The sequence below is a fragment of the Macrobrachium rosenbergii genome, chromosome 48 (genome assembly GCF_040412425.1).
Source record: "Macrobrachium rosenbergii isolate ZJJX-2024 chromosome 48, ASM4041242v1, whole genome shotgun sequence".
Lineage (NCBI taxonomy): Eukaryota > Metazoa > Arthropoda > Malacostraca > Decapoda > Palaemonidae > Macrobrachium > Macrobrachium rosenbergii.
In genome coordinates, this window is record NC_089788.1 from 70,533,019 (window position 1) to 70,552,050 (window position 19,032).

General features: G+C 37.9%; 1 protein-coding gene across 11 annotated transcripts in view; it reads right to left on the reverse strand.

Moving 5' to 3' along the window:
* Positions 1-19,032, reverse strand: part of LOC136831517 (uncharacterized) — a 46,021-nt gene that overhangs the window by 19,333 nt on the left and 7,656 nt on the right. For 3 of the 11 annotated variants that reach the window (XM_067092079.1, XM_067092082.1, XM_067092072.1), the window contains exons 1-4: positions 18,742-18,873; positions 12,276-12,444; positions 8,032-9,041; positions 510-632 (exon numbers count right to left, since the gene is read on the reverse strand). In XM_067092079.1, the coding sequence (XP_066948180.1) occupies positions 510-632; positions 8,032-9,041; positions 12,276-12,399 (1,257 nt within the window). In that variant the 5' untranslated portion in view covers positions 12,400-12,444; positions 18,742-18,873. Of the gene's footprint in view, positions 1-509; positions 633-8,031; positions 9,042-12,275; positions 12,445-18,195; positions 18,315-18,360; positions 18,606-18,741; positions 18,874-19,032 lie in introns of those variants that run through there. The other 8 variants (XM_067092081.1, XM_067092074.1, XM_067092080.1 and 5 more) reach the window with 7 other exon arrangements.

The window sequence follows — 19,032 nt, forward strand, 5'->3', positions numbered from 1 at the left end:
AGGATGAATCACACACATATATATGTATATACATTCCAACACAACTCATTTCCAATACCCAATCAGAAAAGGAGGCATGTGCATGAACGAGAAGAGTTAGGGAAGCTTTCGCTGGAGGATTCACAAAGGACCAGTCTTAGTGTACCTTCCATTTCGGACTGTATTTTAAAGTTTGTAGTAGGGACTTTCAAGTGATTTAACAGGGCAAGTGTTTCGTGGCAATGATGTTTAAAGAATAACTTTAAAATGGTTAATTTCAATGTCAGTTTACTACTGGATACTGCTGTGGTGTTGATGGGTGTTGAATTCAAAATGCTGTGATCTGTATATAAGTGTTTCATCCGTCTGTTGCATACTGTTCATTTCTCGTGGGATATTTCTTTTGGGAGGTGTACTGTCTACATTTTTATGGGCTAAGCTATTTCTTTTTGGAGGTGTACTGTTAATATTTTCATGGGATATGCTATTTCTTTTTGGAGGTGTGAGTGATCAGGTGCAGGTGCACTCACCATGTTCCCCTGTGCGTCACTGTCGGGAGCCAAAGAGGTGCCATTTTCTGAGATCAAAACACTGGCATTCACACTCTCCAAATTTTCAATTGATCCCATGGGGGCATCTGACATCAGTTTATCCTGAAATATATCAAAACTTCAAAACTTAAACCTCTCGTCAAAAAACTAGGTTGAGAATTTAGGATTCTGACTTCAAGCATAAAAGTAAGTTATGGGGTAAAAAGGTCAACTGTGTGCTCCTCCCTGTTACATTGCAGCGTTCTTTGACTATACTACTAAGATGTTTTGACAGATCAACATATAAAATGATTCTCTAGTTAGAAACATTTCTTTGCAGTATCTAAGTTTGTCACTGGGGTGAAAAAGAGTGACAATGAGTTCTGTAATAGGAACTGAAGTCCAAGTACACTTAATTTCTTGATAATAATGGTTATCATAAATTTTACTAACACTATCCTTATAACAAACAGTTAAAAAGTAAATCAAACACCTGTACGTTTAATTGGAATGCCGTTAATAACAATGCAATAAAAACAAAAAACCATCTAATTCAAAAAAAAAAAAAAAAAAAAAAGATATGTCCCATGGGAAGTTTCTTCTGTATAGCTTCTTGGTTTTAGATTTACAGTTTGTATATTTGCACTATAATCCCCAAAAAATAATGATAAGCAAGAAATGGAGGTATAACCACCCATTATTAATTTAAAAGTACTTTGGCCAAAACATACTGCTCTCAAATTTTTGAAACCAAAACTACCTCATGAAACACATGCTAGTCCATTTCAAGTACTGTACAAAGATCAACAACCACATGAAGTTTAGCTCTACTTTGCTTGTGTCTGAAAATATGATACCCTTGACAAACAGTTAAGACAAAAAGAAGCTTCAATGGAAAATAATTGTGACAATAAACTAAAGGAACCAAAATCACAAGGCAGCTTTACGAAAATCATGTGTTCAGTTGAACTGGGAAATGTTCTGATTATCATTTAAGATTCCTGCATTTAACTATGGTAGTATTATTATAGCTACACAGCACATTTAAGAGTGTTGTGTTCACTTCCCCACGCTTCAACAAGGACACAGGCCTGATTTCATTTGTATATAGATGCCAATAGTTACTTCTCTTTGCTTTTATGTTCCACCTGCACCAGATAACAGCACAACATGATCTCTATTTTTGATGGGGATTTCCTTCAGCATTGTTCAAATAGAACCCATCACGAAGTATGTAACAGAAAAAAGTAATCACTGCCTAAACCACAAGAATACTGGTCTTACTGCTGACCAATTCACTGACTATAACTCTGAATCTTGGTCCGAATCTTGTGTGATTGTGATTTGATTAGAAGGTGTCATCCAAAGATTTTTAGAGGAAAAACAAAAATGAATGGCTGACTGCCTAGGTTCATGGTATTTGATTTCTGGCTTCCTGGACCAAGTTGTCTATAAAGGACACCTGATTCTCAAAGAAGCCTAACTATCAATTGCTTAGACGATGGGTAGCATTAAGAACCACGATATTCAAAACTGGATCCATTTCTTGTCTGAAAGGTGTTAGAACTTAATTGGTTTGTTCCCATTATGAACTGTAAATTTGCATTCTACAAGGGACATCTCAATTTGGATGCAGTTCCCGGCCATGAGTTAGTCGTAATGGAATTCAGTTCCTATTCACCAGTATTTGAACTGGAAGGGAGTTCCTGCGCATCAAGCATTAGATGCTTCTCCTTGTGATTCATTTCTTTGTCCACAAGTAATATTAGTGACAACATCCTAGCCAGTGAATGAGTCAGACCTGATACTATGGATTATTTTACACTATGAACTACATACATCTTATTCCAGACAGACACCATAGTCTCACCTCTAGTAGTATTATTATACAGTAGTTTAATACTGCTAAGTGTGAAGATACCAAAAAGAATGCATGAAAAGTACTTGGGAGAAAGTAATGTAGCTAGGGATAATACCTAAATTTTGCCATGAATGGCAGATCGTAAGCTGCAACCCCAACAGCGTCGCCTCTATATATGAAAGTGACATGAGATGACCAGGCTACATTCTTGATTGAAGGGCTGTTTATTTTAGTTATTTCTTGTCTGTCTTGAAAGTTTAATATCATCTTCAATCACATACAGTTAAGTTATACCGGTTATAGGCTACCATCCAATCCACATTTTCTGGCAATACATGGTGACACTGTGTATACTGTATTAGTAATATTATTCAAATAGCAAACATTCTCATGGAACAAGGCTAAAAAGGCCAATAACTTAGAAAGCAAGCTTCCAAGACAAGATTCCATGTGATAAAAAATGGGAAAAGGAAACAAGTCAGTAACAACTGAAATAACCTAAAGATAGACACAGATAAAAATAGCAATAAAAGTAACAGATTTTCATGCAATGTACATGGTGCTGTAATACACTGTTGTATACCAACAACTTTTAGCTTCAAAAACATTAGAATCAATATTACTTCATGGAAGAGTTCCATGACTTAAAAAATGGACAGAATACTTATTCCACTGGGTAGCCCAACAATGTGGCATCTCAAAAGAATGCTCAGCAAAGCAATCTCCATATATACTAGCACTCGGGGTACTGGCACAAGGAGCACTGTATTAAGTTCTTTGTTGAAACAACTTACAGAAGACAGGAAAACTAAATATCTTCTGGAAATGGTATAAATCACAATTACCATTACGGGTAAGAAGGATGAGGTGAAGGAACAAAAGTAACTGGCTGTTGTTCCTTCTTTGCGCCTTAGGCCTGTGGTTACAAAATTCTTGAATAGAGATCTGGTACTGTACATACACACGAGTGGATTAGGCTTTGGGGCAAGAAGCTTAACCCTTCTAAAACCCAAAGTACTGCATGAGAGTTAGCCAATCCAAAACACTTTTGCCTTTAGATTATGATTTACATTTCAATGCCACAGTTTCAAGTGCCAGTGAATCTTTCAAGATTTGAGGAGTAACTTTTGATATGGAATTGGCTCTTGAAAAGCATATACAGGCAGTCCCTGGTTTACGACAGGGGTTCTGTTCCTACGCCGCGTCGTATGCCGAAAATTGTTGTAAGCCGAAAAATCATTGAAAATAATAAAAAATCTTAAGAAAACCTTACTTTTAATGCTTTGGGTGTATTGAAAATGATGTAAACTGCATTTCTATTGAGTTTTTCATAAAAAAAAAAAAACCTCCAAATTTTGATTAATCTGATGAATATATTTGAAAAGCGTTGTAACCTCAGAACGTCGCAAGTCAGACCCGTCATAACCCGGGGACTGCCTGCATGTGATATTGATTCCTCTGTTTCTCAAACAACTGATATCTTGCAGAAATGTCAAATCTTTCATGATAAAGCTTTCATACCTAAGTATTTGAACTCTTTCCTTCTTCCTAGTTTGGAGTGCTGTTCTCCATTATGTTCTTAAGGTGCTGGCTCCCAACTCAAACTCTTGGATAGAGTTATATCATCAGTCGAGATTATGTTGCCAACTCAAAATGCTGATTTGTGGCACGGACGTAAAATGAGTTCATTATGTTTGTTACATAAAATGTACAACAACGACAAACCTACTCTGCACTCTTCTTTACCTGACCTAGCTGTTTTTGCTCAAAAAACCAAGCAGGCTACTGCTACAAGCAGTGTGTCATTTTCTAGTATTAGGTGTAATGTTAATCAGTTTGCTTCGAGCTTTATTTTGGCTACAACTAAAATGTGGAATAGTTTGCCTAGTGCAGTTGTGGGATCTTCTGATCTCCAAATGTTTAAAAAGGAGCAAATTCATTCCTGCTTTCTACTGCCATCTCCTGAATCAGGTGTATTAGCTTTATTTTCGATTCCCTCATATTTAATTATATAACACCTTTTCCTATATCTTGTCTCCATCTACAAGCTGATTTCCCTTTGGCGCCTTCTTGGGTTTACAGCTGAAGACTTAAAGAAAGAAAGAATATATATATGTATCATACAGTCTAAGAGAGCAATGACATTTTTGAGTAAGTAATGAATCTTCATTTAGTAAGGGACACTCACTTAAAGGAATGACTCAAGACTTCCTTCGTCTACAAGTGACACATTCACAGTCGATACTGCATCATATCACACTGTGCAGCCTTCAAGTTAAATGATTTTTTTCTATTCAAACCCACAAATTTATGACTGCCTTCAGGTACGTCAGCACCTTTTCCAGACACGCTTAAAAAAGAAGAATCCAACTTGCCATCTGCACATCCAACTTTCAAGTTCCCGTTGGCAAAAATTAGTACTTAAAAATTCTGACTGACAACTATGCATGCTCTCAGAAATCAGAGGGAAAGCAGATTACAGTAGTACCTCATCTTACGTCATTAATTCACCCTAAGACTTGCGAATTAAATAGAAAAAACCTACATCGAATGAACCCTTTAAAAATTACCTAGACACTTTGTAAACACCTACAAGCAGCGCCATAATGTCATTAATGCAATAAGTTATTCGATACTTCAATATTTTTACTGTCTTTTTAATCAATAACAGCTGGACGGAAATCACAATATATTACACGAAGGTCAAGTCCAGAATTCCAGCCTCTCCTTCCACATCCTCCAACTCTTCCATCCCTGTCATCACAGATGCCCCAGGACCAACCATCATCCTCCCCCTCCTCCTCCTCCTCTTTATACAGAATGCAGTGATGAAGAGGGTGAAGATCCTAACAATTTACCTACACTGATGGAACAAATAATATTAACGGCAGACAGCTTTTAGACATTTGTCTGTTGTATGTGTGTATGTCTTAAGTGCATGTATAATAACTGTACAGCAACATGTCTGTACACACCAGCAGGCACTTGGAATGACCAATTTCTGCCAACAGGGGGATCTGATGGCCTGGATGTGCATGGGATGACCTGGATTCTTCTATCTATTTTGAATGTCTGAAAAAGAGCTGACACGTCTGAAGGCACTTGTAAACTGATGGATCTTAGTACCGAAACAAAAGGGAGGTTTCTAATATGTTTGTATACAGAAACTTATTGTTAAAATCTGATTTTTCAAACAAACCAACATTAAAATAAGACAATTCAGAAACTTGCATCAGTTCTACAATGAACATTATCGACAGTGTGCCTTGTGTGGTGCACTGCAGCGGACTAAAGGTTCTTTACAATACACTCAGGAGACCAGCTGCACTGTTTTCTGCCTTGTAATTTTATCTATGTCCTTGGTTCCCTCCCATCAAACCATATAACTTCTTCAACTTTCTGCCAGACCTACAACAGTCTAAAAATGTGCCTTTGTGACTAGGTTAAACTATAAATATCATTATACAGTACAGGTAATCGTATTGAATGTAAACTTCCTATCATCCAAAAGATATGTACTGCCAATACAGTGCCAGCAGAATGAAACACGTTGAGAGGAAAGCAGTTCCTTTCAACTATTTCCTCTTCTAACAAATTGCAAGTTTCTCTCATTTACCTCCAACAACATAAATATCACTTTACTGTTTGTCATAATACATATCATGTCATTTTCAAACAGCAACTTATCTTCTCCTTTAAAAGATAAAACTTTCAGAACTAAAACACAGGTGGTTGTTTAAATCCAGAGTAGAAAAAATATGGGAATAAATTATTCAATTTTGTTTGTAATACATCACTGTCAAAACTCTTGAAATAATCAAAGCTCACTGCAATTCCATAGGTTAATATCACACAGAAGTGATTTTGCATGCAAGTAGTGGACAAAAACTAACAGCTATTCACAATCAACAAGCCATCTGACAAGCAGAGGAGAAGATCTATAGTACTGCGTAAAGTACATTGTTAAGAACAATTTCAATTACCACATTCATTTACACAACAAAAATTTGATACAACTTATTTTCTACTTGTAAAGTAATACTTTCAGTGATATGCGAGTGTGACATCATAAATAGGCATAAAATATGACCAATTACTTTAAAGGACACTTTGACATTTATTTATTATTGGTCCTTTTTCAGAGTGGAAATGAAAACATCTTTTCCAATCTATGACAAAAATGTGAAAGTAATGTATATTACTTTTACTCCTAGGTTGCACAAATCCAAAACACATCCAAATGTTAATTCTCGAACAAAAGAACCGAGAGCTATGGTACTCATCATAAACGTTTTCACAACAGGTTGGGCTCGACGCTATTCTTGAATTAAACAATGCTACTTGAAAAAAACTTCTCTAGTCACATTAGCATTTAATGTAATCGAAGTGCTGTATGTATATCTTAGTTCTGATCACAGCTTAAGAAACTGTTGCCCTTACAACTAAGTCAGCACAGTTAACTGAATATTGCTGCGTAACTGTCACTCTTGAATAATAGAAGAAATGCAGTTACTAAGAAACTGACACTGCAGCTGGCAAGTGGTGGTGGTTCAGACAAACACCTGTGAGGGCAGGTGTATCACTGATATTACCACATGCAGTGAATTTTAAATTGGCTTTTTCTAGGCTGTCAGTATTATTGACTGTCTTCGGGAAAATAAAATCTAGCAATTTATCAAAAAAGAAGTTAGGCTCGAGAGGATCCATGATGGGAAGGAGGCAAGTCCTCTTGACATGTCAGTGATCAAAATAAGGTAGGGCCAAAGTTCAGATGATTAAAACAAAAACAACAAAGCAATTATGATGATAACAAACAGCAAAACTCGGAAGTCCATTAAACAAATTGGCAAAACACAAGCTCTATTAATACTCTACAGTAGTCGAAAAATATCAAAGAAAATTCAAGAGGTGTGAAAGATGGATGAATTTTTGTAAATTCAATTGCATGTTTAACTAGCACACACTTAAGTGGCTTTCTTAATTTCATGCCTTTGAAATAAGCTCTTCCTTTTATTTGAGTTCAACACTTGGATAGCATATGGCAATATGTAAGTGGTTCTCTTACATGTAAAGGCTGAGCTAGAATCTAACTGGCAACATTCATGGCCTTTGCTTGGACTCAATTCAAAACGTAAATACCGTAAACTGAATGAAATTTGTGGGCCATCAAAGAAAATAGTTTAATCATTTTAATCATTTCTCTTTCTATACTAAACACTGGTTAAAAAATCAACTCCTCCACTCTTAACACAAAACATAAAGCTCCACTCTATAAAGCAAATGACAACACACCAAGCAACAAGAAAGAGTTGGTAAATAAAGGTGGCAATCAAAATGTCATTACAGTAAGTACAATAAAACAGGTAGTGACCATTACATCTTGTGCCTCAGTTGTTATGAATACTAAAAGTAGGCAAATGAAAAGATTAGCTGTCTGAAATACTATTGACGGCAACACCATTCTGGGGAGAAACCTAAGTAAAAAGGATTGTCCTTATTCACTACACTACTTTACATAAAGGTATTTCCCTCATATGAAAAATGATCAATGTTGGTCACAGGATCCACAAGTCCAGAAGGTTTCTTAGATCTAGATGTTTCTATGCACTTTATCAATATGCAATATAAAATAGTAAAAATAAGTTACCTCATTATACTTACCTCACCAACAGGGAGACAAATTGGAGGTTTATCCCATGGTTGACTTTTACATCGAAGTTCCTTGGGACCAACAAGGATATAGCCTTTGTCGCAAGAATAATATGCAACAGTGCCTGAGTCAAGATGCTTGAATTCAACGTTCCCATTTTCAAGCTTTGGAGGCAAGAGGCAAAGATCTGTTTGGCTTGATAATGAGAATGTTCCTTTCTTTGTAAGTTTCTGAAGGTTACGATAAACTATGAAGATTTTATCAGCCTCCGTTTCAAACATGAATTCATTGGGAAATGATGGACACCACTCAATGTCCCACTTGGGATTTAACAAGGAGTCTTCAAAGATTGTTAAATGTGGTCGAATATTTTCCGAAAACTTTAAAGTCAAATGTTTCCTCTGCTCAGTTTCTAATTGCCACACACAAGTTTCAGGAGTACTGGAAGGAAGAAACTTGTGTTCAACTTTTTCAACTGACATTCCAGGTGAGATGATACCATCTGAACATGTTGGAACCACACACTGGGTTTCTCCAGTAGAGGTAGTGGAATTCACAATGCAAGTGTCTCCAGAAAGGGGGAAATTAACACTAAAGCCACCATCACAGCCAGAAGAAGCCTCAGCATCTGGTTTTTTATCGATTACATTAAGGCTCACATTAAAATTAGGGAGGATGTTCTGCAGGCTCTGACATAAGTTCTCACCTTCCAGTGGCACCTGTGCTTGAGGATTCATGCGGACATAAAGTTCTAATAATGATCCACTAGGCACTGAATCACACTCACGGCACTGAGCCTCGGCTTTTGTGTTCAACTCGCCATCTTTACCAACTTCAATAAAGTTTTCTGTTTCACATTCACCGCAGTCTTTGTTGAATTCCCGTGGATTGCCATCCACATACATCATCATAGACCCTAACCCACCTAGTCTTAGTTTGTGTAAAAGTACCTGGAACTGTTGCTTTGTGGGGGCACCATAGCATTTGTAGCACAAACCAGCGTTAACTTCTTGCATGTCCACTGAAAAATAAGAAAGAATAACTTAAATTACTTGTATTGTATTCCAAAAAACATCAGCACCTTGAAATTAGTACGTAATACATCACTTCATAAACTAATACAACAATAAGTGCACAATGAAAGTAGTACCGTCATACTGCACTAAATGAATCTTTAGATTCTGAAAAATAAAAGAGTAACCTTTTATACACTTATAACCAAAGAATTAAGTGCTGGTGTTAAAACAAAATATTTTATTTTTTGCTTCAAAAGTATGTTTTGAACTTCAACTCCTATTTAGAAGACAGTTTCCTATTAAAGCCTGGGTTGGCAAGCAACAGCTCAGGCTGCTCTGACTTTAAAACCTTATCTCCACAGGTCTACTTATCTTAGGAATTACTTATCAGTTTTCAGTTTCTATTGTTTTCTAGAAAGAAAATGAGAGAGAGAGAGAGAGAGAGAGAGAGAGAGAGAGAGAGAGAGAGAGAGAGGGGGCACCACACAATGTTACCAATTACAAAACCCTTTACAAAACTGCACATGTACATCTTAGTCTGTTTCGAAAAGAGCGCATGTACATGTTAGTCTTTTTCGAAAACAGCGCATGTTCATTTTAGTCTTTTTCGAAAATAGTGGATGTATATTTTAGTCGTTTTTGAAAAAGCGCATGTACATTTTAGTCTTTTTCAAAAACAGTGCATGTACATTCTAGTCTTTTTCGAAAACACATCTGTGGTAAACTACATGTTGATGCACTTAAAAGATACTTTTTCTTCCTCTAACCTCTAAAACCTACTTGCATTTTTTGGTGGGGTTGTTAGGATATAGACAACAATGTAATCTAATACACCTGTAGCCAAACTCTGCCTCCTACTTCCAACTCTTTAACTGCCTAATGTATGTAATTCTCTTCTCATGAAAGTCAAGGACCAAAAATTTTGCAAAAGATTTAAGTTCAGCAGAATACAAACCATTACATCTACTGAGGTACTTTAAAGGTTACACTAACTGAAACTCAGCATACTTCATCCCCAAACTCCCTCATTCTTCCTTCTTAGCTCATGTTATGATGACTGGCCCTCGAACAGAAGAACAACTCAGTATAACCCTTCCCTACTCTTCCCAATTTGCTCATGCTACAAGGTGTACCCATCAAATGCAAGTATGCCCCCGCTTCCTCACTCTACCCAATTAACTCGTGCTTTGTTCTTAATTATGCAATTCATGGAAATATCAATAATTATATTTGGTGCTTTAACTAGTTCACTGACTCATTTCTGGTCTAGCAAAACTAACTAGAAAGATTTGCTTTCAGATGAGAGGTGGAAATTTGGGCATGGCATAGTTCAGGAGGTTGGATGCCAATCTGGGAAGAGACCAAAGGAATTGAATGAAAAGTAAATTACAGGAAAGCAATGAAACACAGGCCAAAAGGGCATTTCAAACAAACTTTTGGTGCTACAAAATGTACACTGTGCAAGGCACACTGGAGACAGTACACCCTTACAGAGAATCATCACAGCGGGAGGAAGAGCCTCAATATAGGGCAATTTATATTTCATAATACATAAGGTTCTTCCACATATTTTTTTCTATGAAAATAACTGGAATATGTATATACCTTTAGCAGGATGCGGGATAGGATTACAGTGCTGAATGCTTTGTCTCTATGGCTTCATCCCTGGACACCTGGCTGGAAAACCTTGGTTATAAGCCGACAGGCAATGGCAGGGACAGTTGCCTTAGTAAACAAGGAACTATCCTTTAGTGTATTTAGTCAACAAATCCTCCACGGGTTCTGCCACATTAATAGATGGGTACAATTTAGAAAAGGCTCCCAGTCCCAGACATATGTTGGTGCCAAGAACTTCCTAGTTTATGCATACTAAGGATAAACTGAATACAGAAAACTGGAATGTCAGACCCTAACTTAAACTGGAAAGATATAACAAACAGAAAATTAATTCAAGATGTGTGGACTGGACATCCAAGCTGTTGGTGAATCATGGTTAGGAATGGGAACAGAAAGATTAGATGGAGGTACATTCACACTTGTTCTAGAAGAACAGCTGGAATGGTCAGCAGAGAAAGAACAGGCAATGGAGAACAGCGAACAGTCGATTACTACAATACTAGCAAGAATTATGTATATCCATCAATGGAGATTCACACAATTGCCTGTCTTGAATATGTCATGATGGATCAACACTTCTGAGTGTAGAATCTGATTCCTCCTCCTGAGGTCACTTCCTCCTGGGTATACAACTTGAGACAATAATATTAGTTACACACTCCTTGGCAAACAAAAAATATCAGTGGACAGATGGCACAGGTGTAACGACTAAGCTTTCTGGACATTTTACATAAGCAACTGTTAGAAATTTTGTGAACCTATTCTTCCACGTATGTTGCTCAATAGCTTTCAGGGCTAGAAGCTACTTTCATTTGTCAATAATCAATGTGACATCCTTTGTCCCATGAAGACCAGATGACTGCTGCCAGAAAATATATTACCAGTTCTGCTCCTTTTTAAGGTGTAACAGGAAGAAAATCTTGCAGTTGCACTATGAAACAATTTTTAGGATAGGGTGGTTAGCAAGATGAAAGAAAGAAAACATGAAAGGAAGGAGTTGCAGCTAGGGGCCGAAGGGATGATGCAAAGAAACCTTATGTAAGGTCTACAGTGCACCGCGTGAAGTGCAATGACGGCACTAACCCCCAATGGGGGAATAGAAAAGGTTGAAATGGCAATAAAAAAAATTAAACATGCATGAAACTAGACAGTGGCATGGACAATTTCTGGGAGTGAACATCATCATTTTAAATGATAGATACATATGGATGGAAAGACTTTTACTGCCACTAAGGGGACTTTGGAACCTGGAAGTAAACAAGTCCAGACAGAGATTCTTCTTCTTTAGGACTGCATCTGAAATTTGAGCTGGATGCATAACTAGGCTACCATAAAGTGATGGGTTTATGGTAAAACAAATGTCAGATGCAGTCTTTGTTACACAAAGAAAGTGTTCAAAAGGCAAAGAGATTTCTTAAACAATTTCAACATAAACCAACAAATTTGTAAACTACATAAATTACAATACAATTAGTTAATTTTCATAAAAGCATAGGGGAAAATACAAAAATACTGTACTGTTCTGGATACAGCGATCATTTTTTATTTTGTCAATTTTTAAAAAGAAACGACCCCTTCAATCTCTAAATGAAAATTATTACAACACAAATATTCAACAATACCTGTCATAAAATGTGGAAAGGATTTAGGGATGATACAGTCTTCAGCTATCACAAATGGCAGGACACTTAGAAGTAGGGACAATAGTTGTCCCCACTGTAAGGGCCAGCGTGTGGCAGACATCATGGGCCACTCTTCAGTAGCCCAGAACTACACCTCCCTACATCACACCTGTTAACAAATTGCAATGAAAAGACATTAGTCAATATCATACGAAGCTAGATTATTCAGGTGGAGGATAAGAAAATGCATGAGTCAGTAAATGAATGCTAAATATAGGTTCCTTTACACAATGGTATTTGTGCTATATGACAAAATGATAATTCTTACAACATGTCCTCTATTTCAAATACAGTCAGTGGAAGACAATTACAAAACCAAACATACAAAAATTTCCTTGACAATCAATGAGGAATTAATCACAATTTAATTCTGGGAAGTTTATTCAGTTTATGAAACATGACCAAATAGTGTATTAATGCTCATGGATCACAGAAATGTAAACTCATTTCCTTTTTACGTTGAAAGGATTAAATATCAGATCAAGATATTCAAGCTGTTTCCTCCCTCATAAATACTATTACTGTAATTCACGCTAGCCTTATCTGTGGAGAAGACTGCTTTTACAGTACAGATAATGGTAACAAAGTATTGCCATGGGTTTGTATGTAAACATATTTACCTTATTAAAGAAAATAAGATTCTGTTTACTTTTATATAATGAATACACATATAGGCAGAAGGTGAAGTAGGCCTAATGGCTCTTCATCATGCTGACCAATTGAGAATGGTGAGAAGAGAGGAAAGAGCCCTGGTGTCTGATGTGTCTCCTCTTCATCCTCAGCTGTACTACGAACCTTTAACAAGATACAAACTTGTTTGATAGGGGATAGGAACGCTACAACAATGGCTTGAACACCACCATAGGCCCAAGAAACAAGAACCAGGGACCTAGAGGTGTCCTCTTGTAGAAGATAGGAAGAAAACCAGAAGGCCGGGCTCCTACCTCAAAGCTGACCAGAGTTCCACATGAAAAGATTTTATGCAGATGGTAAAGCAAGGCTTGCACTGGGCACAAAAGCATCTCATCCTTGCCCTTCAGTCAGAAGAACTGGCTCATGGTACAGCAATAATCCTTCACTATAAGAACTGAGAGGTGTTTATCTTAATGAAGATGGACAAAATAGCCTGAGCTCTGTTGTAGAGTGGTTCCAACCAGAGAGAGATTCATTTGACTGCCACAATCTCAGAAGATAGTTCACTTCCCCTAATACATGGCTGCTAAGGACCTCCAGAGATGGTTAGACATTTCCAAAAGAGTCCTGTGAGTAGAGTCTTTCTCTCAAAGGGACTGTTGGATAGTTTACATCCATGGAAGCAGAATGACCCCACAAACTGGTGGTACCTCAGCATGAGTGTGACAAAAAAAAAATGGACCATGGGGGGAGCAGGTGGGGGACTTCAGTGCTTGACCTGAAGAGCTGTAAGATCAGGATACTACCAGGGGTCATTCTGACCTCTGGGATGATCAATACCAGTACTTTGTTGATCACTCGGCATAACAATCCCCAGGTTGCAACAGAATACAAGAGGGCAATTTCAGTCTGGGAATAGCTATACCTGTGAGGGCACCTGAACTAAGCAATCATGGAATTAATGCTGGAGCAGTATCCCAGATGAGTGGGCCCTAGCTGACACAAAGTGAGCATTCACGAAACACCAGACAGGTCATCACCAGTCAAGATCAAGGGCCCTAAACTGGTATGCAGTTCCTCTGCAGGTACTGACAAGGTAGTTTCTGGAGGTCTGACTGATGGGTATCTGAAAATACCCATCCGTTAGGTCTACCGAAGGAATAAAGTTGCCCTCTTATATAGAGAATGTGACACAGAGTGCTTTTCCACTTTGAACTGAATCTGTAGAACAAACTTGTTCAAAGGAGTGAGGTTGGTTACCAGCAGCCAATCTACAGTCAACTTTTCAACAAGGAAAAGTGAACTGTAGACGTATGAGGCCTGGTTGTTTATAGCTTCCCTCGCATTATTCTCCAGCACTGCTCTCACCTTGCCTGACAGGGCCACAGCTCTGGGAAATCTTGGAATGTAATCCAGAAAGTGGATCACTCTGCTGGAGAGAGGACAGTAATGTTCCCTGAAAAGTAATCCACCATATAACCACCCCAAACAACACTGACTGCCCCTTGCCGGTGAGATGTTACCCAAAGGCACACAAGCATCATCCCAATTTTGGGAGCTGGAAAGAAAGACTGGCATTGTCAGCATCCCCTCCCTTCTCCTTAACTCCCGTTTGGGAAATGTGAAACAGGATAATGGTGTAAATGCAATATAACTGACCACAGCACTGAGTAAAATTTCCAGATGTTCACAAGGCTGGTCTTTAGAATCTGTTCTTAAAAGATTCGTGAAAACTGGGGCAAGATAGTTAAAGAAAGTTTGATATATAAGTGGAAAAAGAGGCCACAGAAATCAGGTGAAGAGTAACAGGGCAGAAATCAGTGCAGCTGGAGTCAAAAGGATGCATGCTACAAAAACACCCATAAATACTGCCACAGAGAACTGCAAAGGGCCGATGGTAGGCAGTGACCCTGTAAGGAAGACAATTATGGTAGGTGGTTCCATTATGACGAAGAAAAGAGAAAAATATTGTAAACTCATGAGCATTTAATACAGAAAAGATATCATTATATTCCAAGTGACAGTAATAAATCCATCCAATCAGCCTATATAAATGATTTCTTGCATCAGTTACAACTGGAATATGCTATGTTTCACAAAGAATATCAAACAAAACATATATCTACAAAAACAATTTTAAAAATGTACATAATACCAAAGGTATACAAATATTTTGTATTCAGAAGTATACCACATTTTTCCTTCCCTCAACGTTCAATAAAACTATTCAACAAAACCATCATCAACGATCCAATCGGAATGCAACATGGGAAAGAGGGAACTGTCAGGGTCCCTGGGTGACAAACTTGGTGTACAGTGGGGGGGAGAGGCAGCTCCCCTAAATGTCAACCGAGGCACTAAAAGATGGATGTGGAGAGTCTCCTTGCCATAATGTCAAAGGTTGCAGAGAGTTTGGATGCACATGAAATGAAATGGCCACGAGGGCTGGCAATGCGAATAGGATCAAAGAAATCATTGGCTTTTCTAACAGCACTTTTATGTATAACTGTAGGTCTGAATATATCACAGAAACTCCTGGGAGTTATAAGATCAACTTCTTTCACGTAGGTAACGTCAACCTCAAACTGTGAAAAGAGGTTCCAAAGACTTTATGTTTAACAACTTGACAATTTCCGCCTCATCTTATGTCAAAACCTCTTATTCTGTTGCATGCTCCTTACAGATTGCCATTATACCCTCGCTAATCAGGCAGCTAAGCAATAAGATCTTTGTCTCACTCCTTCAACCTGACTTTATGAGACAACCTGACATTCTTCGGGATGCTCTCAACAGAAGGGAAGCCAATGAAATTGTGGATGCATTTCATAAACTTTTCCATACAAGGTATTTAATACTGACATTGCTGCTAATCTCCAGCATCATCAAAATGGTCTACTGAATCCTTTAATTTTACATTCCTTAAAATCTCCATTGCCCTATCACATCTAGCTCTTTGTCATCTACTCTTGGTAATAAGCTATGAAGGTAGAGATGAAGTCTAGGTCCAACAGACTGGATAAGAGATGTAGTTTTTAGGAAGCAGGAACATCTTAATGTTCTCAAACCAATCCTCCATAGCTATGAGATGAATGAAAGCATTTTTTTGTGGTGAGGATGAATTAGTTTGGAGTTTTTTTCTCATCTGGTATATCACTCATAGACTAAGAAAACTTTGCCCACCATGAAGTTTATGGTTGGTGGCTAACATCCACCGCATCTTATCGCTGGACTTGCACATTACAGATAGTTGCTCCTTGACAATTAAGTGCCCTTTGGATTTTCAGAACAATACATCCAAATAAATACGAGATTAAAATCTCTTTCCATGTTGAAAAGTAATGTAAATCCCCTAACAGCCTTGAATCCTGGTAGAGTAGCCTACTCCCTCCTAGAGAGAGAAGTGTCTTTTTGGGTATATCTTTCCAGAAGGGTAAATCAATATTCAAAACTTGCTTTATGCTGTAATCACCATCTATTGCTTCCAGATTTCCAGAACTATCTTAGCAACCTCTTTTGCAGCTTCATCTGGTGCTGCTGTAAAGCAAACATCAGCTCATTTTTTAAAACTCCTCACGCTAACCATACTCACAGCTAGTGTTCCCAATGCAACCTAATCCTTCTGATCTATCTTTACAATCAGAAAATATACTTCTATTACTTAAGCTAGAATCAGATGACTAAGAACATCTCCCATCTCCTTCAAAACTGACAATTTGTCATTTGTTTGTTCCCTACACATAATTCATTTCAAGAACAAGTCTGTACCTACCTTCTCTGGCTTTGCAGCAGTACCCAACTCACTAGCACTGTGCTCGGCAGATTTTTTTCAGTTATCACGTATGACTTGTATGCAATCACAGTTACATCTACTCACTTCACGACACAAAGCAACTGTTCAGGATTCATCTCGTGAGTCACAGCACATTCAACCATCCAAAGTTCCTCTCCAATGGCTCAACATAAAGTCTAACATAAAAGAGAATGATGCTGTCTCACAACAAATGGTTGATCATGACTGATACACTTGCCCAGTCTTGGGTGACAGCGCAGAGAATATAAATGTTCTGTGCAATTACACCGTGCATCAATACATCTCAACCGAATGACAAGGCGTACTGAGAGGATGGATTTAAAAAAAAATTTCTTTTATTGTAAAAAATAAATTTCTTTTATTGTTAGAATATAATTTTAATTTTACGGAGCTAATCTTATATAAGCAAGGTAACAAAAATACAGAACAGGAAAACATAAAAGAAATAAGAAGCCTTTTTGAAATGGCATGGTCTCAACAACTGAATTAATATGAGCAACTTCCTTGCTTCATTTCAAGAGGGATGAAATACAGTATCTTTGGTATAAACGTATTACATCAACTAGGCTATTCCTGCTAAGCACTTATGACCAAAGAAGTTTTGAAAAATGTTCCAAACCCCACACACTCCAAGAAATATAAATGATTAACAAATCATCTAATAAAAGTATGGCATACAAAGGGCACAGCACAGTCAATGAGTACATAATCTGAACCAAATGATCCAACTTGCATTCTAAGTGAAGTTATGTACGATGGGCAACCAAAACATCCCCTAGCAAGTGGGAGTGTACTCTTTTTCAGTACCAGCCCTTCTGGGATAACTGTGAAACCATAAATAAAAGATGGTAAATTCCTCAAATTATCTCACCTGTACTGTACTTCATTATATACACCCTTTTATGTAGTGCTTGGTCAACAAATTTTATTAATAAACGATATCTCTGTGCGGAGCTATTCTGTAGAATTACCAAAGTCTTAAACACAACAGCCCTAGCAAAGAACAACTGGTAATTCTTGTATTGTTCCCCGGTCAGGCAACAAAACCATCAGGCCTTTGGTTAATAAAATACTGCAAGTGTAACTTACAGTAGCTAGCTTAGATTAACCATTAATAGGCTACATACTGGCCTACTCTACCTATATCTGATTTCACTTTTATAGGCCTTCGATTAGTCTGCTAATCAGAACAGTCTGTTAGAAGTTTACAAATTAAGCTATGGCCCTACACTAGGGTATGTTGTAGAACAGCCTACAGTTTCTCTTGGTGGCCTAGGATACAAGGATTTACAGAATGAATTTTGTAGTTTCAGCAGTCTATTATGCCTCTTTCTTTATTTCTAGCAAATAACAATAACGTCTACGTAATCCTTCACTTTGCCTAGCTGAGACTGGCTTCGAATAACCCTACCCTACCGGCAGTGAGGCTACTTGACACCACCACAGGCTCCACTGAAGCAGACTTTGGCAGACGCCAAACACACAGACGACGAGAGAATAGCAAGGGTTTGACAAGCTCGGCCCTTCCAACCACTGACACTTTGCAGGGGCCAACGGATACGGCAACTAAAACTCAATTACCTTCATCAAGTTCGCTTTTCTGACTCACTACGGCAGAGCGACTGCACCAGACAATGTACTCCCTCTTCAGAAACAAAGTTCGACGCTTCCTTTGGCACTTGGAACCGTGCACGCCCTATAGCTGTGATAGGGGCGGCCTTCCCCCTTCAATTACGCACGGCATGCTGTTTATATTTGGCAGCAAATTGGTCTTAATTATCAAATGCCATCACATTAGCTTCCCCGATGCCCATCCTACTTGCTTCGATCTGTCAAGCATCCCGCAACTTTGTTCGCGCGTTGTTTTCCACCAAATCTTGGCACAGCGGCGTCTCTGGCCCCACCAAATTAACAGGTTTTTTATCCTTACTGTAGTAAATTTAACTAATGACAATATATTACCTGGATAGCTCCACTGTGATGAATGTATTGAGTGTGAATCATTGCAATTGATTACTCGCGTCACAGTTTAATTGTCTACTGTCTGCTTTAAGATGGGGTTGACATTCAACAATTTCGCTTGTGAATATTTCAGGTTAGCGAGGTCTAACTCGAGTATAGTTTCTTCAAATAATTTATATAATAAAATTAACGAATATTAACACCAACTATACTGCTTAAATGATTCCAGTTGTAATATTGTAGACTAGTTATCTAATACGTAAGCTGTATATAACAGCTTCGTCTGCAGCC